The 26,197-nt window shown below is 35.5% G+C and overlaps 2 protein-coding genes across 2 annotated transcripts; one reads left to right on the forward strand and one right to left on the reverse strand.

Moving 5' to 3' along the window:
- The first annotated feature begins 893 nt into the window (after window positions 1-893).
- Window positions 894-3,834, forward strand: LOC112751580 (pentatricopeptide repeat-containing protein At3g26782, mitochondrial-like). The gene is made up of 2 exons (XM_025800765.2): window positions 894-2,890; window positions 3,012-3,834. The coding sequence occupies exon 1, from the start codon at window positions 1,650-1,652 to the stop codon at window positions 2,862-2,864; it is 1,215 nt and encodes a 404-aa protein (XP_025656550.1). The 5' UTR covers window positions 894-1,649; the 3' UTR covers window positions 2,865-2,890; window positions 3,012-3,834.
- Window positions 3,835-21,172: 17,338 nt separating this feature from the next.
- On the reverse strand, window positions 21,173-25,966 carry LOC140179442 (uncharacterized). The gene is made up of 7 exons (XM_072218331.1): window positions 25,639-25,966; window positions 24,226-25,554; window positions 23,762-24,039; window positions 23,302-23,506; window positions 22,386-22,984; window positions 21,708-22,151; window positions 21,173-21,514 (listed from the first exon to the last, which is right to left on the reverse strand). The coding sequence occupies exons 1-7, from the start codon at window positions 25,964-25,966 to the stop codon at window positions 21,173-21,175; spliced, it is 3,525 nt and encodes a 1,174-aa protein (XP_072074432.1).
- Window positions 25,967-26,197: the final 231 nt, after the last annotated feature.

Here is a 26,197-nt window from a genome sequence, read left to right on the forward strand (position 1 = left end):
GACTGGGTGACGAAGAGGATCCGACCCCAGAAGAGGACGAGCAACGAAGCAATTGACGACCCTACGACGGTCCATGATCCACGGCGACTTGCGACAGCAAGTACTTAAAACCAGAAGACGATGAGCGACGACGATCTGATGAGTGCTTCTGTCGTCGACGAGGAGGAGCCCAGGGAAGGCCGTGAGACGTTGAAATGCCGGCGACAAGACGAGAGCAGCAACGAGACGCTGGTGAGTGTGAACGAGTAGAGAATCTAGTGAGATCGAGAGAGACTCTAGTGGCAGTGAAAGAGAAGAGACAGTTTGAGTCTCAGAATTGGGAATGAGAGAGACGTTCGTTGAGAGTGTGCTGGTGAGAAATCCGGGAAGATGAAGACACAAAGCTCTGTTCTTTTATTTTTTTTTCTCAGTTTTTCAGATGATTTTTTGGTATGAATAATTATAGATGAAGGTTGCGTGAGAACCCAGTAAACAAAGAATAAAGTGATTTTGTTTAGTACTTTTTAAATTTATTTAATTTTGTTGGTATGAATGATTGATTAGGATTTATAAAAAGACAAATGATTTTGTTAAATGTATTTTTATTTTTATTTTTTAGATTATTTAAATTTTAAAATTATAAAATTAAACACTTTAATTAATTTAAAAGAATAATTTTTGTCTAATATATATAAAAAAGGTATTTAAGTCTTTTTATAAAATTAAATAAATAAATATTTTTTATTTTTATTTAATTAAAATGGTGTTTTAATAAAAGTGGTGATATACTATATATTTAAAAAAGAAAAAATTAAATACTGACGTGGAAAATAAATTCTACATGTCCTATTGTTATTTGTCCATATCTTAAACGTATCGGTACGTATTAATTTATCAACATACCGTAACAAACACCTTATTCAAATGGCAGTGCGTTCTGCATCACTTAGCAGTTTCAGAAAGCCCCTTTACCTAGGGAACTTGATGATTCGAGATTCTACCAATAACGGCTTCTATACTGAAACCTTAAACATATACACTTCAATGGTTTCACACACTGGTGGGCATGGGAACACCTTCACTTACCCTTTGCTCCTAAAGGCCTGTGCCAACCTGGGTTCCATGATTCATGGGACTATGATTCATGGCCATATTCTGAGACTTGGCTTCCAAGATGACTTATTTGTTCAAACTGCACTTGTTGGCATGTATGCTAAGTGCACTTATGTTGAGTGTGCACGCCACGTGTTTGATGGAATGGCGCACAGAAGCGTCGTGTCCTGGAACTCCATGATTTCGGCTTATTCTCGTGGGTTTTTTATGGATGCGGCATTCAGCCTCTTGAAAGATATGTGGGTTCTTGGCTTTGAGCCAAGTTCGCCCACATTTGTTTCAATTTTGTCAGGTTGTTCGGATTCAGATTCAGATTCCTTTAGCTTTTGGTGGCAAGGGATGTCGATACATTGTTGCTTGATCAAACTTGGACTTGTGTATTCTCAAGTTACTTTGGCCAATGCGTTAATGGGAATGTATGTTCACTTTAGCCAAATGGAGGAAGCGAGGAAGGTTTTTGATTTGATGGATGAAAAATCAATAATTTCTTGGACAACTATTATGGGAGGTTATGTGAAAGTTGGCATGTTGCGGAAGCATATAATTTATTCAATCAAATGCAGCATCAAAGTACTGGCATAGATTTTATTGTATTTCTAATTCTTATATCTGGTTGTATACAAGTAGGAGATCTCTTATTAGCTTCATCCGTTCAAGCTTTTGTACTTAAATGTGGATGCGATAAAGAGGAGTTCATTGAAAATTTGCTAATAATTATGTATGCAAAATGCAGTGACCTTGCATCTGCTAGAAGGATATTTGATTTGATTATCAAAAAGAGTATTTTCTCATGGACATCAATGATTGCAGGATATGCCCATTCGGATCACCCATTGGAGGCATTGCATTTGTTTAGAAGGCTTGTACGGACAGATTTTAGACCCGATGGACCAACCGTTGCTACTGTTATATCAGCTTGTGCTGATATAAGATCAATTAGCATAGCACAAAAGATGGAAGATTATATTTCTCTAAATGGATTGGAATTCGATCTACAAGTCCAAACATCTCTCATACACTTGTACTCCAAGTGTGGAAGCATCAAGAAAGCCCAAGAAGTATTTGAAAAAGTGGCAGATAAAGATTTAACTGTTTGGTCTTCCATGATAAATAGCTATGCTATTCATGGGATGGGGAAAGAAGCGATTGACCTATTTCGTAAAATGACAACTACAGAAGGGATAATTCCATATGCTATTGTTTACACCAGTGTTTTGCTGGCTTGTAGCCATGCAGGGTTAGTAGAAGATGGATTGAAGTACTTCATAAGTATGCAAAAAGATTTTGGAATAACTCCTAAGATAGAACATTGCACTTGCTTGGTAGATCTTCTTGGTCGAGTTGGCCGGCTTGACTTAGCATTAGATACGATTCAGGGGATGCCCTTGGAAGCACAAGTGCAAGCCTGGGCTCCCTTGCTCAGTGCTTGTAGGATCCATGGTAATGTTGAGCTTGGGGAGATTGCTGCTGTCAAGTTACTAGAGCTTAGTCCTGGAAGCTCTGGAAATTATGTATTGATGGCTAATTTGCACACCTCATTCGGGAAGTGGAAGGAGGCGCATGCAATGAGAAAATTGATAGATGGTAAAGGACTGGTTAAAGAATGTGGGTGGAGCCAGGTTGAGATCGGTGGTAGATTTCATACATTTGCAGCAGGAAATCCGTCACGTGTTCAGTTGGCCAATATCTATAAGATGCTAGAAGATCTAAATTTTACTCTTCAAGAAGGTAGCTATGCAGGACAAGCTGTAACAATGAATAATGACCCGTAAAAAAGAACCACCTTTGAAGACATGAGGTTATACAACAAAAACTTTTGCTTCTGGTCATGTCAATTTGTAATCTTGCATTTATAAGATTATGCCAATTTCAAGTGATTCTTACCCTACTACATGATTTGTCTCTGTCTCCTAGAACAGATGTTATTTCATTTTCTCCAAATGAAGAGACCAAGGAAGCACTGATAATAGTACGAGACTTCACCATCAATAATAATGATGCTTCAGTGTTCTTGGATGCTCAACATTGCTGCATCATGAAAACCAGCTTAGATTATCTCTCCAGTTTGTCTGCTAATGATGGTTTATCAGGAGCAATGAGAGCATTGATATCTGAAACTTCAACTGTGTTTGCACATTGTAGTAGTAGCTACATTGAAGCAAATATGAAAATTGAGTCCACTGCTTCAGAACTGTCGAGAGCTGATAACTTAAAATCTGACCTTGAAAATAACAAGAATCAGTTCAATGATATGGTGGCGTCAGAAAAAGAGCTGCAGCAAAAGTTGGCACGTTTGGAGGAAATGAAAAAGGAGCTAGAAAAGCAAATCAGAACTACTAATGCCAACATCATGGCTTCTCGAAAAGAACTGAACACGACTCGAAAGAGAAAGAGAGGTGTTTATGTGGAAGGAAAGGCACTCAAAGCTCAAATGGATGTGAAGGAGAAAGTACCACGTTTGCAACATGAGCATGACTTGGCAAAGGAAAACCAGGAAAAAATCAAAGCTGAATGGTCAGAGTTTGGAGAAAAAATTAATAAGATTGTTGTAAAGTCAGCTGTACAAGATTAGCGAGAGGAGTTTGGTTATTATATTCAAAACACAATTCTTTTATTATTAACATTGTGATTGAGTATCTATTTTGTTTTGCTCAACTTGGAGTTGAAATTGTTCCGGTCCTCATTAGCCCAGTTTCATACTGATTCCTCTCGCTTCATCCCAAGTATAAAGTTTAACTTTTGTATGGTGACTATTGTTTTTATGTGAGATTATATGCGTGTTATATCTCTAACTTGCACATATTTGTAAAATCAGGCATTGTCAGCAAAGGTAGTCATTGATGCACATTCTATACGAAATTTTGGGAGGCCTTTGCTTCTAATATAGCCACTTAATATGTCTATTTCCAAACTGAAGCACAGGCTTCTTGAGCTTCAAGAAACTCATCCCCAAGAATGACCAATGAAACTGTTTAGAAGGCTGTAAGTGCTTGTCTTTTTATTGAGTGTGTTCATTGCTCATTGTGTCTAATTCGATATGTTGTATAAATCATTATGCTTGTACTCATTGCTCCCATTGTTTTTTTCTCAGGCTGCTGCCTTGAAAGGTTCTAAGGCTGCTTGCACTAGAAGAACCAACTCAATTTTCTGTTTCAGGTGTTGATTTTTTGTTTGTTATATTAACAAAAGGGTGCTTTTATAACACCTTCAAATTTATAATTTTATATAGATTTATAACTATTGAATGATAATTAATAAAACAAGTCTATACTTAATAGTTAATACTATAATTTACCCTATTTATTACACTAAAAAAAAAAATTTTCGCACAAAAAGTAGCATGTTGGTAAACTGAACGGACAATAAATTATTATTAAAAGTAGCATAAGTTGCTTAACTTTTCATAATATGGAGAAAATTAGAGCAAATTAAACGATATTTGGTAATATAAAATTAAGTTTGATGCATTAGGTCCATTCGAATATTTGAAAAATCATTCAAAATGATTTCTAATTCGTCATTGATTTCATTGATTTTATAAGTATTTTAGAGTTTGACCATGATTGAAGTGTAAAGTTTGTATGTTATCATTATTATGATAACAATATATGGCTTTTAAAGTTAATAATAATTGCAAAAATAAATTGTGTTAATAGTGCGATAATATTTTATTGATAACTATATGAAAATATATTTATAATTAAACCAATAAACTATATATGTTCCTCAGTACATATGTTAAACTTAAAATCTTTTTAATTGTATATAACTATTAAATTTTATTGAGAAGGAAAAAATAAAAACTTTATACCATTTTTAAAAACTAATTCAGCAATATTTAGCATTTATAAACTTTAACTAATTTGACTTGAGTGAAGTTGACTTATTTATAAGTAAAATTCTCAATATTTGATCCTAAAATTTAATGCTCCTAATTGATAACTAACCACATACCCAAACATCATTTTTATGGTCCTGACTTATAACCTCCAAGAAATCTTCATCACTTACAACTGCAATGATTTAAAGGAGAAGAGACTAAAACCAGAGACTTACATTGAATCTACACCAAGGATGAAAAAAATGATGTATCTCCACTGCATCCATCATGTTCTATGTGATATTACTGCCTGTTAGGTATAATGTTTTCACATTTCGAGGTCACTATTCCTTCAACCCCTTCCTCCTGCTTCTGTGGTACTAACATAATTCAAATTTTACATCTTTATTTGAATTTTCTCTCACATTTTCTATAAAAGTGACTCGAGAGGCCTAATTACAAAGAATGATATCACTGAAAGCAGTGCCATTGGAATGTTCCAAAATGTATTTTCTCATGGATGTATATTATGTTCTTGTAAACCATCAGTTGGTTGAACTGAATGATTTCCAATAATTGATCATCCTTTTTATTTGCTTTGCAGTTGCCAGCTCATATCAAAATAAAATATTCAGGTGTTGATCCTGGAGCTAGGAAGAGAAAAGGAGAGCGTAAGGAGGGAGAGGGCTCATTGCTCCCATTGTTTTTCAGAACCAAATCAATTACCTGTTTCAGTGTTGATTCTTTGTTTTTTATATAACAAAAGGGTGCTTTCATGTTTCTTAGAAAAAATAAATAAATAAATAAGGAGAGCTTATTTTTCTTGTTAGAGTATTTGTTTTTCTTTTACTCTTATATTTATCATTTGAAGGAAAAAAAATTTAGAAATCTTGTAGAGAAAATATTAAATAATGCAAAATAAAAAAGAATTTAGTCATATTAGAAGCCATTTTGTGATACTAATTTTATCCTAATTATAATTCACATTTTAATAATTTTACCAATATATCATTTTTAAAGTAGTTGGTAGGTGGATGGAATCATGAAAGAGATGACATAGAAAAGGATAAAAAAAATATTTTACAAATTATTTTTATAGTTTTTTTTAATAAAGATCATCTAATATTTTGGTTGTTCATTGAAGTTAGCTTCTAGTCTTTCACAAAGCATTGTTCAAAAAAGAACTAGCTCATGGACCATTTAGATGTTAGACCCAAACTCATTTTTTGAAAGATAAGTAAACGGTCAAAAATTAGGTAATTTCACAATCTTTATTGATGTTACCTTAAAATATATCCAAATTTAATTCAATTCCATTATAATAATAATTGATCCCTATTTTTTCACACCAAATAATAATAATAATAATAATAATAATAATAATAATAATAATAATAATTGAGAACAACAAGCATATTTATTTAGAGAATCAATAATTGATCTCTATTTTTCATTCCATAATAATAATAATAATAATAATAATAATAATAATAATAATAATAATAATAATAATAATAATTGGATACAAGCATATTTATTTTTGAGAAATCAATAATTGATTTCTATTTTTCACACAACAACAACAACAACAACAACAACAACAACAACAACAACAATAATAATAATAATAATAATAATAATAATAATAATTTGATACAAATAAACTTCACTCGGGTATGTTAATGAGATTTCCTTGGCATGAGTTGTAACCATTACCACATGAGATATATGTAGCTCCGTTGACATCCAGACACACCCGAACCTCAAGCAATAACACAACATTATTGTGAGGCATTACGCAGTATAGTTGAGGCTCATACGGACCAATTTTAGCTTTAATTGCATCAACAATATCAATATAATTATAAGTTACGGTTGCATTAGGCCTTATTCCTGCATTTTCGAGCATGCGCAGGATGTCCAATTTATTTTTAATACCAATGGCTAAACTAAAATATTGAAGTTGCTTAAAGTTATTAAGACTGCAGGTTCCATGCTTCTTCCATTCATCTTCCCAAAAGTTGTTATTCCATTTTTGGCCATTTAGATTTGGCCAATCAATTGCTAATTGGCCTCTCAAACTAGTTATCTACAAGAATAAATCACAAAAATAATTAATAATTAATTTATTAAATAACAAGAAGATAAATAAAAATGGATAAAGTTTAAATAATTAACTCACTGTCTTTATGTTAAATGAAGCTGAAGTGCTTCTAGAACAGAATTGTGGCCAAGGGCGAGAGAAATTTTGCGGCCATAATCCATGTATTGTGAAATTTTTTTGAGTTGTCAGTACTCCATATTGCTGCTGATAGGATGGTGGCCATTGTAGGGATAATTTGAAGTATTGATAAGTACTATAAGTAGGACGAAATAAAAATGTAACTAGTATGATATAAAAAACAATGAAAACTGATTTCATTGTACAAGTACAAAGGATTGGAGAGACTGATAGAGGTTAGAGGATTGGAGAGAGTGATGATTCTCTCCCCCTTATAAATAGAGGGTTAGAATTCATCTAAATTAAAATTGATTTAAGCAATCAAAATTTTCTATTCACAACCTGTTATTTAATAAATTAATTATTAATCAAACTATCTAAACAAACCGACATTGATAACTTTGAATTAATAATTATTTGGAAGAGCATCAATTTATGTATATTGCTTTAATTGTTATTAGGCAGATACACCAAAGCTACGCATGAATTGTCAAGGGCAAGTTATGTGTTTGATGGTGCAAATATGGAAGAAGAGTGCAATAAGCTAAGGTTCCATTCAATTCTTGAATACTATGCACGTAACTGGGGCATAATTGTTTCCAAATAGAGACAGGTTAGTGCTTTCATTCTTTCATACCATCCTAATTATCGGAGCTTACCAATGTCTGGCATAGTTGATTTCATCAATGGAATGGAAGGGACTGTTTGGTAGGTTGGATTGTGAAGGAAACTTCCCAACTTCTATCAGAGAGGATTCTTACCAAATATTAATATGAAATGAAACTATCATTTAAAATGAAATATTTACCAAATATTTATTTATGCCAAAATATTTTAATGCAATCTAAATATTTCATAATTTCTTTATCTTAGTTTTTTTCTTGGAGTATTTATATGATTTTATTTTATTTTTTCAATCAAGTTTTGATATATAAAAAAAATTCTAGAAAGAAAGATCAAGGCCTTTTTTATATAATAAAAAATTAAATTCTATCTATAAAAACGTAATAAATAGTACCAGAAAAATAAAATAATAATAATAATAATATTTTCTTCTTTTATGTTTTTATTTTTTATTTTCTTTTATATTTTTATTGCCCTTGATATTTTGCATGTAATTTATAAAATCTTTATTTTTTACACTACTGCATATAAAATTTTTATTTTTCATTTGTCTAAATTAAGTTTAGAGTTATTTTTTTTAATAGATCACAAAAACTGTGGAAGCTAATCTCTTACTAAAATTGGTTAGTTTAGACAACATATTAAGTTAATGCCAATAAAAAGTTTGAGCAAAAAATTCACAAAATTTAATGAATTTAATTAAAAATAACAAAAAAAATTTAAAATAAATGACTATTTATATCCATAAAAGATGAAAACATTGATATATATATATCCACACTAGATCGAAACTAAACTTGTACCCACATAAGATGTCCTTTGTGTGACAAAAGTACTCTACGTGGCACTCTAACCTTCCAAAGACAGGGTACTTTTGTCACACAAAGGACATCTTAAGTGAGTACAAGTTTAATTTTAATTTAGTATGGGTACATATGTCAGCGTTTTCATCTTTTATGGGGGTACAAATGGTCATTTATTCAAAAAACTTACCACCCAAAAAATAAGCTCTATTTCAAATATAAAACTTTTGCACGTCAAATTGGTGAATTATTGATTTCTCTAAGGAAGAAATTAGAATTCCTTCATTTTTCATTAATTTATCCATACTTTATTCCTTTTAATTATATAATAATTGTTCTTCGTTAAATTTGATTTTTACATTATTTTGTAGTGGGACGATTTTTTGTCACAATAACTTATGTTTGAAATGGTTTGTATTTAAGATAAAGTCAAATTTATTCAAATATTATATCTTTGTGTATTGTAAGAATTGATATATTTATTTGATTTTGAAATGAGATTTTAGTGTAGATACTTTTTTTTGAAGAAATATATGCATTTATAAGAATAAGTTCATACTCTTTACTATTCATGTTAAGTTTAAGATAAGATTTGTATTTAGGCGTTTTAAAAAAATACAATTTCGACTTAATGAGCAGAACTTAAAACTAGAAAAGTGTACGATTAAAGTTAGATTTGTTGGGTTATGTTTTTTAGGTTACATATTTAGAAGAGAATTATTTTTCACGTATAAGTCTTTACAAGTTATTTATATTCATGCATTTTGTGTTGTTCCTGTTGAAAAAACTTAACAAAGGTTCAAAACAAGAACTTGTCTAACAGCGGAAACATCAAAAATAATTTTCCCACAACCTGTGCGATTAAATAGACAATACCAAAGATACTCCAAGCATCAAATATAATGGCAGAAATTAAATAATCAGACACCAGAATTTTAACGTGAGAAAACTCCCAAAAGAGGGACAAAAAATCCATGGGACCTAGTCCAGTAAAATCTTTCACTATCAGAATAATGGGTATACAAACAGTCTTCCTAGTGACACTAGGGCATCTCAACAATCAACAAAATACATCATCAAAACTGATGGAATCAACATAAACCCTCCACAAAGTGGGTATCTCAAATCAGGCAAAAGAGAATGCAATACAACTAGCAAGTTATATCCTAATGTTCATCTCTACACCAGGAATAACATACTGAAATTTCATAAAAAATTGAGCGAATTTACCAGATCAATCGGATCAAGATAGCTTGCCATTTCCCCCAAATTTTCTCTTCTCACTGGATGCCTTTTTTTAAAGGGATAAGTATTGTTTTGGTCCCTCACGTTGAGGGTCGGAATCGAATCCGTCCCCGATCTAATTTTCGATTTAGAATCGTCCTTAACATTTTTTTTCGTATTAAAATCGTCATTTTTAATTTTTATTCCTAAACTACCCTTCCTTTTTAATAAAATTAAAAAATTAAAAAAAAATAAACCACAGTCTCCCCTTTCCCACCCTCCGGTCTCCCCCTCCCCCACCCCTCCGGTCTCCCCTTCCCCCCACCCCACCCCCGGTCTCCCCCTCCCCGTCTCCCCTTCCCGCCACCCCCACCCCGGTCTCCCCTTCCCCCTTCCCCCCTCCCCCACCCTCCGGTCTTCCCTTTCCCCTTTCCCCTTCCCCCTCCCTCATCCCTCCGGTCTCCCCTTCCCCCCACCATCCACCCCCACCCCACCCCACCCCACCCCGATCTCCCCCTCCCCGTCTCCCCTTCCCGCCACCCCCACCCCCGGTCTCCCCTTCCCCCTTCCCCCCTCCCCCACCCTCCGGTCTCCCCTTTCCCCTTTCCCCTTCCCCCTCCCCCTCCCCTTCCCCCCACCCCCACCCCCACCCCCACCCTCCCCCTCACTGCCTCCCCCTTCCCCCCACCCAGCGTCCCCACCCGCCCCCTCCCCGTCTGCCCTTCCCCCCACCTCCACCTTCACCTCCACACAGAGAAGCAAAAACAGAAAATCAACAAATCATAAACAGAAAGCAACAATTCAGAAATCAACAGCAACAATTCTTCCATAAACAGCAAATAATTCAGAAATCAAGAAATTCAGAAATCAAGAAAACCAACAACTCAAAACCAACAATGATTCAACAAATCAAGAAGCAGAAGAAGCAGAAGACGAAGCAGCGAAGCAAGAAGCAGAGGCGGCGAGCAGCAGCGCCGAGGCGGCGACCAGCAGCGGAGCAAAAGCCGACGACGACGAGGAGGTCACGGCGGCGACCTCCATGTTTCCCCCCCTTCTTTCTCTCTCCACCCCCGGTAGCGTGGTGAGGACGACGGCGGCAGCGCGGCGAGGACGCGGTGGTGATGAAGACGCGGCGGCTCCAAGCCCGTGACCCCCTCACTCGCGATCCAGCAGCGAGCTGCTCCCTCCTCGGCGCCATCCCCTTCCCTTCCCCTCCCCTCCCCTCCCCTCCCCCTGCACCTTCGTATACCCCCCCCCCACCCACGCGTTTTCTTCCCCCTCCCCTCCCCAAACACGCGTTTTGTTTTTTTTTTAATTTAATATATTTTATTATTAAAATAGGAATAGGGGTAGTTTAGGAATTAAATTAAAAATTTTAACAAAAAGGACGATTTTAATACCAAAAAAATACGTTAAGGATGATTTTAAATCCAAAATTAGAAGAGGGACGATTTCGATTCCGACCCTTAACGTAAGGGACCAAAACAATACTTATCCCTTTTTTAAACTACGGGCCCACTTAGTTAGAGACCCACAAACAAATCTCCCCCATCAACAGGAGGTCTAGTGAAAGCTATGTCTAATAATGAGCATAAGGAAGATTGGTTGAAGGCCATGCAAGAAGAAATGAAATCCTTGCACAAGAATCATACTTTTGAATTGGTGAAGTTACTGAAGGGTAAGAGAGCATTCAAGAATAAATGGGTGTTCAAATTGAAAGCGGATGAAAATATCTCATGACCAAGGTACAAAACTCGATTGGTTGTGAAAGGCTTTGAGCAAAAGAAAGATATTGATTTTGAGGAGATTTTCTCTCCAGTTATGAAGATGTCCTCTACTCGAGTTGTGCTTGGATTGGCGGCTAGCTTGAATTTAGAGGTTGAGCAGCTTGATGTGAAGACTGCATTCCTTCACGGTGACATAGATAAAGAAATCTATATGGAGCAACCAGAGGGTTTCGAGGTTAAAGGAAAGGAGTACCTTGTATGCAAGTTGAAGAAGAGCTTATATGGGCTGAAGCAAGTGCCAAAGCAGTGGTACACAAAGTTTGATTCCTTCATGGAAGGTCATGGGTATAGTAAGACTTCTTCTGATCATTGTATGTATGTTAAGAAATTTTCTGATGGTGATTTTATAATTCTCTTGCTTTATGTTGATGACATGTTGATTGTTGGTCATGACACTAAGAAGATTGAAAGTTTTAAGAAAGACTTGAACAAATCCTTTGCTATGAAGGATTTGGGTCCTGCAAAGAAAATTCTTGGCATGAGTATCACTCGTGACAGGAAGATTGAGAAACTGTAGTTGTCACAGCAGAAGTATATTGAGAAGGTTTTAGAGAGGTTTAGCATGAGTAATTCCAAACCTGTTAGTACTCCACTTGCTAGTCATTTCAATATGAGTTTGCAGCAATGTCCTACAAGTGAGAAAGAGAAAGCGGAAATGAAGAAGATTTCATATGCATCTGCAGTTGGCAGTTTGGTGTATGCTATGGTTTGCATAAGGTCGGATATTGCTCATGCCGTTGGAGTTGTTAGTCGGTTTCTCTCTAATACTGGTAAGGAACACTGGCAAGCAGTGAAGTGGATTCTCAGATACCTTAATGATACTTCCAGAGTTTGTTTATACTTTGGGAGTGGCCAACCTGTGTTGGATGGTTACACAGATGCGGATATGGGTAGGGATCTTGATTCAAGAAAGTCTACTTCTGGTTATATGATGACTTTTGCAGGGGGAGCTGTGTCGTGGCAATCTCAACTTCAGAAATGTGTTGCTTTGTCTACTACAGAGGCTGAATACATTGCTATTGTTGAAGCTTCTAAGGAACTCTTGTAGATGAAAAAATTTCCTACAAGAGTTAGGCATCAATCAAGAGAAGTTTATGTTATTTTGTGACAGTCAGAGTGCTATCCATCTCAGCAAAAATCTGACGTTTCATTCCAAATCGAAGCACATAGAGGTGAGGTATCATTGGATACGTACGTCAAGCACTTGAGATGAAGTCATATGCACTTGAGAAGATCCATACTGATGATAATGGTTCAGATATGATGACTAAGAGTTTACCTGCAGTGAAGTTTGATTTCTGCAAAGAGAAAGAGAGCTTGGTAGAGCAGCCTATCCCCACTTGAGTTGGTAAGGGAGAGATTTGTTGGTGGGTCCCCAACTAAGTGGAGCCCACAGTTACTACATATTCTTCTTGTTCTTGTTACTGCACGTCTTCTTCTTCGTTATCATCGTCATCAACACTACCACTTTCTCCTCCTCCTCTTCCTCCTTCTTTTTTCATTGAAATTTCTTCTCTACCTTTCTTTTTCTCTTTTTCCTCCATCATCAGTTATCTCATTGTTGAAGATAATAAATAATTTAGGTTCATATTGTCAATTGAATCAGAACAAAATTGATTATTGTTTTGAATCTAATCAAGTGGCTGAGGTGTGGTTCAATTTAGAAAAAAAAATGTACCATTAGAGGAAGTATTTTTCTGTATTTGCAGCAAATTTGTGTGTAACACGAAGATATTTGGGTGTAACACGAAGATGTTTGGATGTATTTTAAGAATTTTGGATGAATTTTTTTATTCTGATAAGTTCTGCATAATTCAAAATTCTTCCTCTTCCTCCTCCTCATCTTCTACTGCTTCTTCTTTTCTTTTTTCATCATCATCACCATCTTCTTCTTCTTTTTTTCTTATTCATCTTTTCTTTTTTGTTTTACCTTCTCAAGTTTTTTCTTGTTTTACTCTCTTAACAAGAATAAAAACAAAAAAATCAAACAAAGAAGAAGAAGAAACACATAATGCTGCAAAATTACTTGGAAGAGGATGAACTTATATTCATTTAACTAAAAGATATAAAGAAATAAGGAAAAAAAGAAGAAGAAAAAAATGAAGCATTAGAGAAAATATTTTTCTGTATTTGCAGCAAATTTGGGTGTAACACGAAGACATTTGGGTGTATTTTAAGAATTTTGGGTGTATTTTTATTCTAATAAGTTCTACATAATTCAAAACTCTTCCTCTTCCTCCATCTCATCTTTTGTTACTTCTTTTTTTTCATCATCAACACCATCTTCTTCTTCTTTTTTTCTTATTCATCTTTTTCTTTTTGTTTTACCTTCTCAAATTTGTTCTTGTTTTACTCTCTTAATAAGAATAAAAACAAAAAAATCAAACAAAGAAGAAGAGAAAACACATAATGCTGCAAAATTACTTGGAAGAGTACATTCATTTAACTAAAAGAAAGAAAGAAATAAGGAAAAAAAAGAAAAAAAATACAGCATTAAAGAAAATATTTTTCTGTATTTGCAGCAAATTTGGGTGTAACACGAAGATATTTGGGTATATTTTAAGAATTTTGGATATATTTTTATTCTGATAAGTTCTGCATAATTTAAAATTCTTCTTCTTCGTGCTCCTCATCTTCTACTGCTTCTTCTTCTTCATTTTCTTATTTTATTTTCTTATAATTTTTCTTAGGAGAAAAAATCAAACAAAGAAGAAAAAAATACATAATATTGCAAAATCAATAGAAAGAAGAGGAAGAAACAAAATGCAGCAACAATAACAACAATAAAAGAACCACAATGAGGATGAAACACGCGAAAAAAAAGAAGAATGAATGCAAAGAAAAAGGAAGAGGAATACAAAGAAGAAGGAGAAGAAGAAGAAGAAGAATGAGATAGAGAAGGAGGAAGAATGTGGAATACAAATGTTGAAGAAGAACCGTTTCTCATTTCGCGCTATTCAAAGTTGAGGAGGCGCGTGTTTACACGTTCTCTAAATTGAGGGTTATTTTTGTTAGACTTGGACTAACTTGTATAGACTTGTATGCCAAAAAGACTTATATGTGTAGTAAGTCTTTTTAGAAGATAAATCTAACATGATAATTTTTTGTGACAAAACTAGGATATTAAATGTACAGTCAAAATAATTTCCAAAATATTTATACAATTTTTGGATATAGTATATTTTTTTTATCTATTAAACTTATCTAAATAGTTAAAGAATTATTTGTTACTATTTTTTAACAATATATTATTTTCTACTACTCAAATCAATATTTATTTATTTATTTATTATTATTATTATTAATTTGACAACGTTTAGTGAATATATATAAAATCCATTTTAAAATAGTTTAGTTCATGTTTTTTTATATACATTGAATTATTTGTTTACTGTGTACTACACCTTTTCTTTATTAAATCTAACTACTTTGTAATTTTTTTTATTTTGTAAATTATTTGGTATATATTAATATATAACAAAAAATATATGAGGTTTGTTTTATATAATTTTTTTGTTTTATAGATTATTTGGTATATATTAATATATAACAAAAAAATATATGAGGTTTGTTTTATATAAGTTAAATATATTCATAAATAATTTATTTTAAAAAAATATTTCAGACATAAATACAAAAAATAGATATTTTTTATGTATTGAGTAGATATATTAGTTATATAGTAGTGTATGTACCGTACAATGCATAAGAAATATTTAATATTTTATCTATATCTAAAGTATTTTTAACAAAAAAATTTCTTCAACATATTAAATTTTAAATCAAACTCAATTTGTATCTTTTTATTCATTTGAATAATAAACAATAGTACATAACAAAAAAAATCACAAAATAATTGGTTTAATTAAGAAAAAAAATTATAATATGCAATAAATTAATAATGTCTTAATTTTTATAAGAAAATGTGCGTACACATTTTTTTGTTTTCAACATTCATCGTTGTACATCTGTGTACTGTATTTTTGTTTGTATCAAATAAAATTTAAATATTATTTAAAATTTAATTTTGATGCACTGTTAATGTAAAGTAAATAACTATTTTTCACATTAATCGCGTGTATGGTCATCTAAAAAAACGGATATAATTGCACGATTATATAAAACGTTTTATACTGTCAGTACATCAAAATTAAACTCATATTATTTATCTAATAATTTATATCAAACTAAAAAAAATAAAATAACACAATTCATAATAAAAAAATAAAATAAAAATTTTTTTTATCTCTTACCTGCTCTTAATTTTTAAAAATGCCACATATAATTGTTGGTACCATTTAATATCGCGATATGTATTTTTTGGCTCACCTACGACACAATTTGCATGGGAAATTGTTAATCATTTGTCAAGAACTCGTCCGGAATGATCGCTCACATATATTGACGAAGACCAATTGTCACCTCCAACAATTATCAAGTGAAGACCTCTATCAGAAGTACTGTAAGTCTGACCTGCTTATTTAAAGTTGTTGATCATATATGATAGATTTTAATGTTTTTAAACCTCAATAAAATAAAATAAAATTCAAGTAAATGGAATTGTTTCAAATTTTTAGGATACATTAATGTGAAATCAAAATCTGACATTTTTCATTCTTTTCCGTATAATAATTAGGATTTATTTGGATGAGTTTTTAAAAAAAAAAAATTTTTTTGAGTTATCTTTGTTTAAAAGATCTTATAAAAAAATAAAAGTAATTTTATGTTTGGATATTTTATGTAAAAAAATTTTTTATTTATCAATTATGTTTGGGTATATAAAAGTACTTTTTTTGTTTATTTATTACATAAAAAAATCTTTTTTTTTTTAAGAAAAAGATCTTTTAAAAAAAGATGTAAATTGCAGTTTCTCAAAAAAGATATATTTTTTTATTTTTCTAGTACTTTTACTTTTACTATTAGAAATTTGCCAAACACACTAAAAAATAAAAAAAAAGATATTTTTTCATTAAAATTTTTTTTATCAAGATAATGGCGCCCAAACAAGCACTTAGTGTTTCTTGCCTCTTTTATTTTGTCTGGTTTTTCAACTTTGATTTATTTGAAATTAATTAAAATAAAAAAAATTAAGAATTTAATGGTTGATTGAACTTTGTTTGCCGCTTTTATTTTAACTCTTAGGTTGATTACCTTAATTTAATGGTTTGGTTCACAGTATTACATATTTATCTACTTTAACAATTTCGATCTTTATGCTCAATTGAACTTTGTTTTAATATTAATAAATTCAGATGTTGACTTATTTTTTCTTTTACAGTTACACTTGAAGACAAACTTAAAAGATCTTATAGCAAACAAAAAAATTCAATTTGTAAATTTCTTCACATGATTAATAAAAATATATTTTTGTAAGTGATTAATTTTTTTCTGTAAAACAAATACAAAAACAGTGTAACGATTTAAGTAACAGTGATTCAAATATATTTCTTAAATAAAGTAACGAGAACATAAGTAAATCATACCAGTTTATTTTTTTAAAAAAAGAGTTAGACATATTTTTCAGCGGTTGAAAAAAACTGCTGTCAATAGTTTATTTAGTGCCACAATAATTCATTTTGCGGTGATTATACTAAAATCGCCGCAAAATGTCAAACAATTGACAGCACTCCTCTTATCCGCCGCAATATTTTATTTGGTGACAGTTTTTGATAACTGCGGCTAAAAAACCACCATAATCTTCCATTTTTTGTGTACTGACTCCTAAAATTTCCTTGTTATAATACAGTTTGAGTTAATCCTTTATATAAACCAAAACAAAATTGAACAAATCAAAATATTTTCTAACTCATACCATTAATTATAAAATTTAAAATTTTTTATTTTATGCGCTGTAATTATTTCCTTTAATATATAAATTTATATTCTTGAATTAATTATTATTTTTAAATTTTCATATTTTACACCTTTATTTATATCCTATTTTAGTCTTGGTGTTTATTTTCATACACGTTAGAATATATTTAATGATTATTTTTATACACGTTAGAAATATCTTTTGTTCATATATATTTTATATGATTAATTATAGTTGATGGACAGCTATCATTATTTTCTTATATATTATTATAATTTAATGTCATTATAACATTGATTTCTATTTCCTTTTATATATATATAGTTGTAGTACTTAAATTAGTATATTCTAATTATTTCCTTATATATATGTGATCTTGCCTGAAAAATAGATCGGCTTCAACTCCTCGAGATCAGCCGAGTTATGTGCTGCAAAGCCGAACGTCTGTCTCCTAGAATCCGAGTTTCTTGTATTCGTTGTTGGTATGAGAGCACGAGCAATACAAAGAGGGTGGAATGTACCTGCAAAGGCACTCCGAAGCTTAAGTCAGTGTGTATTATAGCTTACTTAGAAAAACTTAGGTCTTTAGAGATGTTCTACTTCCTTTTTATATGTGACGAGTTCTTTATCAGTTATATTTTCGGCGCTAACGTTCGAATAAGTGATATCGTAACCGATCTTATTTTGTCGTTGGAACGTCGGTTATGATGGAAACATTAATGTTGCCGAGTTATAGCTCATAATTCCGAATAGTAACGGAAAATGACGAGGTATCTCATATGTTGTTAATGGTTATGGGGCCGAGTTATAACGCACAATAATGGCGACCATTAATATGAGGTAATGATGACCATATCACAGCCCCCAAGCTTAGCCTGAGGAGAATTTTAATGAAGCAGGTTGAGCTTTTGGATGAGTTATAAGTCCGCTTGCGTGGGTTAGTGGATGAGCCCCCAGATCAACTTACTTCATTAAAAGATGGTGTTTTGTTTTATATTTTATTTTGCACGTGGGGAGTCGTGTCCGTTAGTTTCTGATGAGAGAGAAAGAGTAATGGTTGTATTTAATTTTGGTGGTTCCCAATGTTGGGTTCGCTGTTTGATGTGGCTTTGGGAGTGGGAGTTATCATTTGAAAGGTTTTGTTGTTTTAATAGCTTTAATCTTTGGAATTTTTGTTGGCTGGTGTTGCCGTTTGGTTATATGCTTGCTTTTTTGAAGAATGAGTAAGAGAGGTATGATTCTGCTTCTTCGTTTCTGATCTGTTTCTTCATCTTCCTCTGTCTTTCTTCTTCTTTCTTTTGTTTTCATTCTGTTGATGAGCTGATGGGTTTTGAGAAAGAAAAAAAGGATAAGGTGGATTGGTCTTATGATTGGGTGGGTGAGGATGTTAAATCGCGGGTGTCACTGTTCTCTGATGAATCGGCGGCGAGGGAGGTTGATGTGACTAAAATAGTGAGGGTGGGTTCTGGAGTTAAGGTAGAGTTGTTACCATGTAGTGTTGATGATAGAGTTTATCACCGGGAGTGGGGGTTTGGGTTTTTTTACATGCATAGTTGTGTGCTTGAAGAATTGCGGGTCAGGCTACTGTTTACGGAGTTTGAGTGTCAGATTTTGAAGCAGTTAAACTGCACTCCGTCACAGCTTCATCCAAATGGGTGGACTTTCCTTCGGTCTTTTGAGGTTCTGATGAAATTCCTTGAGGAAGTGCCATCTGTTGATCTGTTCTTTTCGTTATTTCAAGCTAAAGGGGTATGGAAGGGGGGTTGGGTGAACTTTAACAGTACTCCGGGTTTTGGGATTTTCAAGCTCTACAAGTCCTCTTTTAAAGATTTTAAGGAGATGTATTTTAAAGTCAGAGGTTCGGAGGAGGATTTCCCATTTTTTATTGATGAAAATCTCGCTGAGAAGTTTTCACTGTTTTGGTGCTCGGAACCTCAAAATATACTCAGCCCAGAGGTGATATCTCCGAGGAACGAATGTGTGATAGAGTTTTTGGTGGAAAATGTTGATCGTAAAAATTTGATATCGATGTATGAGTTGCTGAAGTGGGAGGAGGATAAAGGTGTTGTTGTAGAGTACTTGGGTGAGTGTTAGGGCTTATGCCGATGTCTGTGTTATTCTCTTAAAAATCTCTAATATGAATTGTTTTTTGTAGGTGGGAAGTATCCTGGTGTCTCGGCTGCATCATTAAGGTCGCGTTTTAAGACCAAAAATTTGGACAAAGAAGTTTCTTCTTCTAATGCTGATAAAGGAGCTGGAACTGGCGAGGTTACTCAACCTCCCCGTGGTCGGACTAAGGTAATTGTAAAAAAGAGGAAGTCAGATGTTGTAGAGGTTTCTGAGGATTCTGATGAGAAGGAACATGTAGTTCCTTTGGAAGAGATACAAGCTTTTATGGGTAACCATAAAAAACTTCATGAGGTATCCGAGTATAGTGAAGGCTTTTCTGTCTGGGGAAAAGAGTATCCATATATGGCAGTGGTTGACGAATATTGCCAGTCTTCTGCTGATGTTTCGCTTGCCAAGGAAGTTGGTGATATGGCTATTGGGCAATATATGCAGGTAATTGCCGAATTTGTTTCTGTATTTATGATCTGAGTTGTTTGTAAGATTGATGTTTGTTTATTCTGTCTTAGGTTGTCGGACTTCGTCTTGCCAGTCTTGGACGGAGCCAAGAGTTGATGTATAAGAAGACTTTAGTGGAGAAGAGTGAAATTGCTTTGTTAAAGGAAGAGCTGAGCAAGGAGAAAGCTGTTTCGTCTGGGCTTCAGAATCGGTTGAGTGAGACAGAGAAATTATTAAAAGAGACAAAGGAAAGTTATGTTAAAGATGTCGAAGATTTGAAGAAGAAGGAGAGTGATCTGGCGAGCATGCAATCTCGGCTTATTGAGGTTACTGCTCAATTTAAGGATATGGAGAAGAAAAAGGCGGATGAGATATTGGATTCTTTTGTTGAAGGTTTTGAAAGGGCAAGGTTGCAGGTAAAGTTTTTGGTACCGGATGCCGATCTCTGTGGTATGGACCCCGGAAAGATAGTGCGAGATGGTCAGCTGATCGAGGATGATGGTGACACAGAAGATGAAGCGGATAATGCTTAATGTGTTTAGAAACTTTTTTGAATTTGTTTTGCATATGTAATAGTTAGTTCTTGTGTTAAACTTTTTGATTTGTTTTGTTTGAATTTTGAATGTGATGCTTTTATTTAAGAAAAAGCTGTTTGTGATTGTTCGGAAAGTGTTCCGAGTTTATTTGCGGTTGATGATATTGTGTGATAATGATAGTTTGTAGCTTAGACGAGTATTTGGCGTTTTGTCTGAGCTGTATGGATAGAGTTGATTGATAAGATCATGTGCACAGTTATTTGATAGAGATTAAAATGGTATTCGTCTCCTATATATTCGGAGTCTTTTTGAACCTTTAAATACAAAGGTGTAGGTAGGCTAGCCTCGTTAAAACCTCTCCAAGCAAAACCCTTTTTGGGATAAAATCTTGGTAGTAGGAAAAAGAGTACAAGCCTGTCCCTGTATTTTAACTATAAAATTTCTTTAGGGAAGACACATTCCATGTATTAGGCAAGAGTTTACCATCTAGTAATTTTAGCTTGTATGCTCCTTGGCCGAGTACTTCTGATACTCGGTACGGACCTTCCCAGTTAGTTGCGAGCTTTCCATGTGTTGGTGATTTCCGAGCAGTTTCTGTTTTCCGAAGTACCAAGTCTCCTTTTGAAAATGATATGTGCTTGACCGTCCTGTTGTATTGGCGAGCTAGTGCGTGTTGTGCCGCTTTTTAACGTAGTGTGGCGAGGTCTCTTATTTCTTCTATGGTATCGAGCTCGGCCCTCCGAGCTTCGTCCTGAGTGCCGAGTTGTGTTCTGAATGAACTTTGTGATATTTCCAGTGGTACCATAGCTTCCGAGCCATATACTAGCCTGAATGGTGTTTCTTTTGTTGATGTTTGTGGGGTAGTGTTGTACCCCCAAAGGACTTCAGGTATTAGCTCGGCCCAGAGTCCTTTGGCGTCGTCTAGCTTCTTCTTTAGTGCATGTAGAATGACCTTATTTGCGGCCTCAGCTAGTCCGTTTGTTTGAGGATGTTCGACGGAAGCGAAATGTTGCTTTATTTTTAGATCCTGCAAAAAAAGATTGAAATTTCTGATCGGCGAACTGACGACCATTGTCAGTTATGATATGTTGAGGGATGCCGAAATGGCAGATAATGTTTTTCCAAACGAATGAAATCATCTGCTGCGATGTTATTTTTGCCAAAGGTTGGGCTTCCACCCATTTGGAGAAATAATCAATTCCGACAATGAGAAATTTTACCTGGTCCGGTGCCGTGGGGAACGGACCGAGTATATCTAAACCCCATTGGTTAAAGGGCCAACTGATGTCTGAATGATGCAATTGCTCGGCTGGTATGTGTATTAGTGGTGTGTGCCTTTGGCAATTGTTGCAGGACCGAATTTTCTGTTGGCTGTCCTGTTTCAAAGTAGGCCAGAAGAAACCAGCTCGGAGGATCTTGGACGCTAAGCTCCGAGCTCCTGTATGTGTTCCACAGATTCCTTCATGTGCCTCGGCTAATGCTATATCAGCTTCGGGCTTGTTAAGGCATTTGAGTAGAGGGCGAGTATAACCTCGTCGATACAGCGTTCCATTGAATATGGTGAAGGACGATGCTTGTCGTCGGAACTTTTTGTTGTTCTCAACCCCTTCTGGTATAGCACCTGTTTGTAGATAATGTATAAAGTCGTCTCTCCAATCTTTTCCCTGTGTAACACTTAACACGTTTGTCAGAGTAACAGTGGGTGATGTTATGGTAAATTGTTGTAGTGTAGATAACTCGGACTGTGTACTGCCAAGTTTGGATAAGATGTCGGCTCTTTGATTTTGTTCGCGGGGAATATGTTGTATATCAAATTTGGCAAATTTTTTTGATAATTTCTTTACTAATAGTAGATATTTAGAGAGGAGAGCATCTTTTACCTAGAAAAGGTCATTTACCTGCTGTACCACTAATAGTGAGTCACAAAATACTTTGATTGCCGAGATTTGGAGATCTAGACAAAGTCGGAGTCCGGCGATCAGTGCTTCGTATTCGGATTGGTTGTTGCTAGATTTGAAAGCTAGGTGTATTGAATGTTCCAGTATGAGTCCGTCGTCGGCCTCCAGACGGATTCCTGCTCCACAGCCCCCATTATTTGAAGATCCATCTACATATAAGGTCCATTGTTTTGTATGATCTTCTTCTGATGGCATTGTAAGCTCGGCGATGAAATCTGCCAGAAATTGAGACTTGATCGGTCCCCTTGATTGGTATCTGATATCGAACTCAGATAATTCGACTGCCCATTTTATAAGTCGTCCTGCAATTTCTGGTTTGTGTAACACTTGTCTTAGTGGGTGATCGGTTCTGACATGTATAACGTGGCTCTGGAAGTAAGGTCGGAGGCGCCGGGCCGAGAATACTAGTGCTAGTGCGAGCTTCTCAATCCTTGGGTAATTGAGCTCGGCATGTTGGAGAGTTTTACTGACAAAATATATCGGATGCTGAACTTTATTTCTTTCTGTAACGAGGGCCGAACTTATCGCCCAATCAGTAACTGATAGATATAGAAATAAATCTTCCCCTTGTAAGGGCTTTTGTAAAATCGGCGGTTGTGAGAGAGTTGTTTTTAATTTTGAAAAGGCTTTCTCACAATCGTCGTTCCACTCAAATCTGTTTTTCTTTTTATTGTTTGGAAAAAAGGAATAGAAGTTGATGCTAGGCAAGGAACAAATCTGGAAAGTGCTGCAAGTCGTCCTGTGAGGCGCTGAACTTCTTTGACTGTTTTAGGACTGGCCATGTCCAGCACTACTCGGCATTTTTCTGGATTTGCCTCTATTCCCCTGCATGTTAGTAAAAACCCTAAAAATTTACCCCCTTGAACGGCGAATGCACATTTCTCGGGGTTGAGGCGCATGTTGTACTGTCGGATCTGGCCGAATATTTCTATAAGGTCGCTGATGTGATCATGTCCGATTTGTGTTTTTGCAACCATATCATCGACATAGACTTCGATGTTTCTGCCGATCTGTTTGGCGAATACTTTATCCATAAGGCCTTGGTAAGTTGCACCTGTGTTCTTTAATCCAAATGGCATAACTTTATAACAATAGTTACCGAAATCAGTAATAAAAGCTGTTTTATTTTGATCGGAGGGGTGCATGAGTATTTGATTATACCCCGAATACGCATCCATAAAACTCAAAGTAGCATAACCTGATGCGTTGTCTACTAAAGAATCTATGGATGGTAGAGGGTAAGAATCCTTTGGACATGCTTTGTTTAAATCAGTGAAGTCGACGCACATGCGCCACTTACCGTTTTGTTTTCTTACCATTACCACATTGGCTAACCAGGTAGTAAATCTGTTTTCCTTGATAAATTCGGTGTTGATGAGCTTTTGGGTTTCTTCTAGTGACGCTCTCTTTTTCTCTTCTCCAAGTTTCCGTTTCTTCTGCTGCACTGGTCGGACTGCCGAGTTTATCGCTAGTTTATGGCTGATAATTTGTGGGTCGATTCCGGGCATGTCTGAAGGTGTCCATGCAAAAAGGTCGGCGTGTTGTTGCAGGAAGGTCATTATAGCCTCTAACTCAGATGTGTTGATTGATGTACCTACATAAGTAAATTTGTTAGGGTCATTATAAAAATACACTTTTTGTAGGTCATCGGATGGTGTTGGGCGCTCGAGGAAATCAGCTCTTAGGTCAAGGTCGGCCAGTGTGTGTTCCTTTTGTTTGAGGTTGACATTGTTGACTTATTGTGTTGAGCGGTTTTGGAATTTCATGCTGATGTTGTAACATTGTCGTGCCTCTTTATGATCTCCATGGATTGTTACAACCTGATCGTTCTGCAGTGGAAACTTTACACAGAGATGAACGGTAGAAACAATGGCGCCGAACTTGTTCAAAAAAGGTCGGCCAAGGATGAGGTTATATGGACTGAAACAATCAACTACTAAATATTGAATATCATTAGTTTTTGAAAGAGGGTGCTCACCCAGTGTGGTATGTAACCACACTGATCCGAGTATTGGAACTCGTTCTCCTGAGAAGCCGACCAAGTCTCCTCCTGTGGACTGTAGCATGTTGTCGCTGAGCTTCATCTTTTGAAATGTGGAGTAGAACAGAACATCGGCACTGCTCTCGGGATCCAAGAGCACTTTTTTCACTAACAGATCCCCTAGCTGTAGGGTGATTACCACAGGGTCGTCCAAGTTTTGTATACTGGAGTTGAAGTCCGCTTGTGTGAAAGTGACTTCTGGTTGTGGATTAGTGATTGCTACATCTTGCTGTGGTCCGTTTACCGAGCATATTGCTCTGAACGATCTTTTCCTTGCCGAATTTGAGTATCCTCCACTAGCGTATCCTCCTGAAATGCAATTGATTATACCTCGTGGTCTTTCATATTGGTTTGAGGATGCCTTCTCTTTTCCTCGGTTTTGTTCAGAGAGGTCGTTTGTTGTGGAGCTCGGGCCGCGCTTTTGGATGTGACCACCAATATATTTGTCGAGGTGTCCCTGCCTTGCTAGTCGTTCTAAAAGAACTTTGGCGACCACGCAGTCATCGGTATTGTGGCCGTGTTTCTGGTGGAAAGCACAGTACTTCGATTTGTCCACGTTCTTTGCATCTTGGTAGGTACCGGCTTTTCTCGGTGGCTTGATCAGTTTTGAATTCAAGATCTCCTTGATTATGTCCTCTCTCTTAGTGTTAAACTGCGTATAAGAATCAAATCGAGGTGTTAGTTTAAAACTTTTCTTAGTGGTTGAGCTCTTATCGTCGTTGCGGAAGTGTGACTTGTCAGACTTCCGAGCTTGTCTGAGTTCCTCGATATCAATTTGTCCTTTTGCCTTCTCCCGAAATTCTGCTAGAGTCTTCGGCTTGGCTACTGCGATTGTCTCCTGGAACTTTTCGGGCCGGAGACCGCTTTTAATTGCGTGCAGATGGACCTCGGGGTGAAGGTCTGGTATGCTGATTGCGACCTTGCTGAAGCGGGTCATGTAGTCCTTTAAGCTTTCGTTTGGTCCTTGCTTGATAGTGTTCAAGTAATCGGAATCGTGCAAGTATATTGTGGATCCGGCGAAATGTTCTTCGAATAACTTCGCCAACTGGTGAAACCGTGAAATGGAACCTGCAGGCAAAGCACACAACCAATCAAGTGCAGGACCGTCTAAATAATTCAGAAAACAACGACATAAAACTGTATCTAATGCACCGTTGACGATCATTATTGATCGGAACTTCTTTAGAAACTTCCTCGGGTCTCCGAGTCCATCATAAGGCATAAGGGTCAGCGGCAGAGTGAACCTCTTCGGTAGTTTGAAATTCATCACTTCTTCTGTGAAGGGACCTACAAGGTCGTCAGCCTCTTCTTTTTCATCTTCGGGCTGTTGCTCTTCGCCTCGAGCGGTCTCCGAAACATGAGAGGGTTGGGACTGATGTTCCTCGTCTTCTGCTTGCTGGCGATGAGCACCGTTGTGCTCAATCCGAGCATGATTTAGTTCAGCGATTTGGGCAGCCATTAGCTGGTTCTCGTCGGCCATTCGTTGATTGGCTTGTTGTAGCTCAGCTACGATTCACATGAGCTCGGACAGTGGAGGAGGCGGTACGTCAGCCATGGATGCAGATGGAGGTAATGGGACCAAAAGAAAAAATATGATTTTCTCGGCCCCACGGTGGGCGCCAATTGATCTTGCCTGGGAAATAGATCGGCTTCAACTCCTCGAGATCAGCCGAGCTATGTGCTGCAAAGCCGAACGTCTGTCTCCTAGAAT

This window comes from Arachis hypogaea, chromosome 15 (assembly GCF_003086295.3).
Source record: "Arachis hypogaea cultivar Tifrunner chromosome 15, arahy.Tifrunner.gnm2.J5K5, whole genome shotgun sequence".
Lineage (NCBI taxonomy): Eukaryota > Viridiplantae > Streptophyta > Magnoliopsida > Fabales > Fabaceae > Arachis > Arachis hypogaea.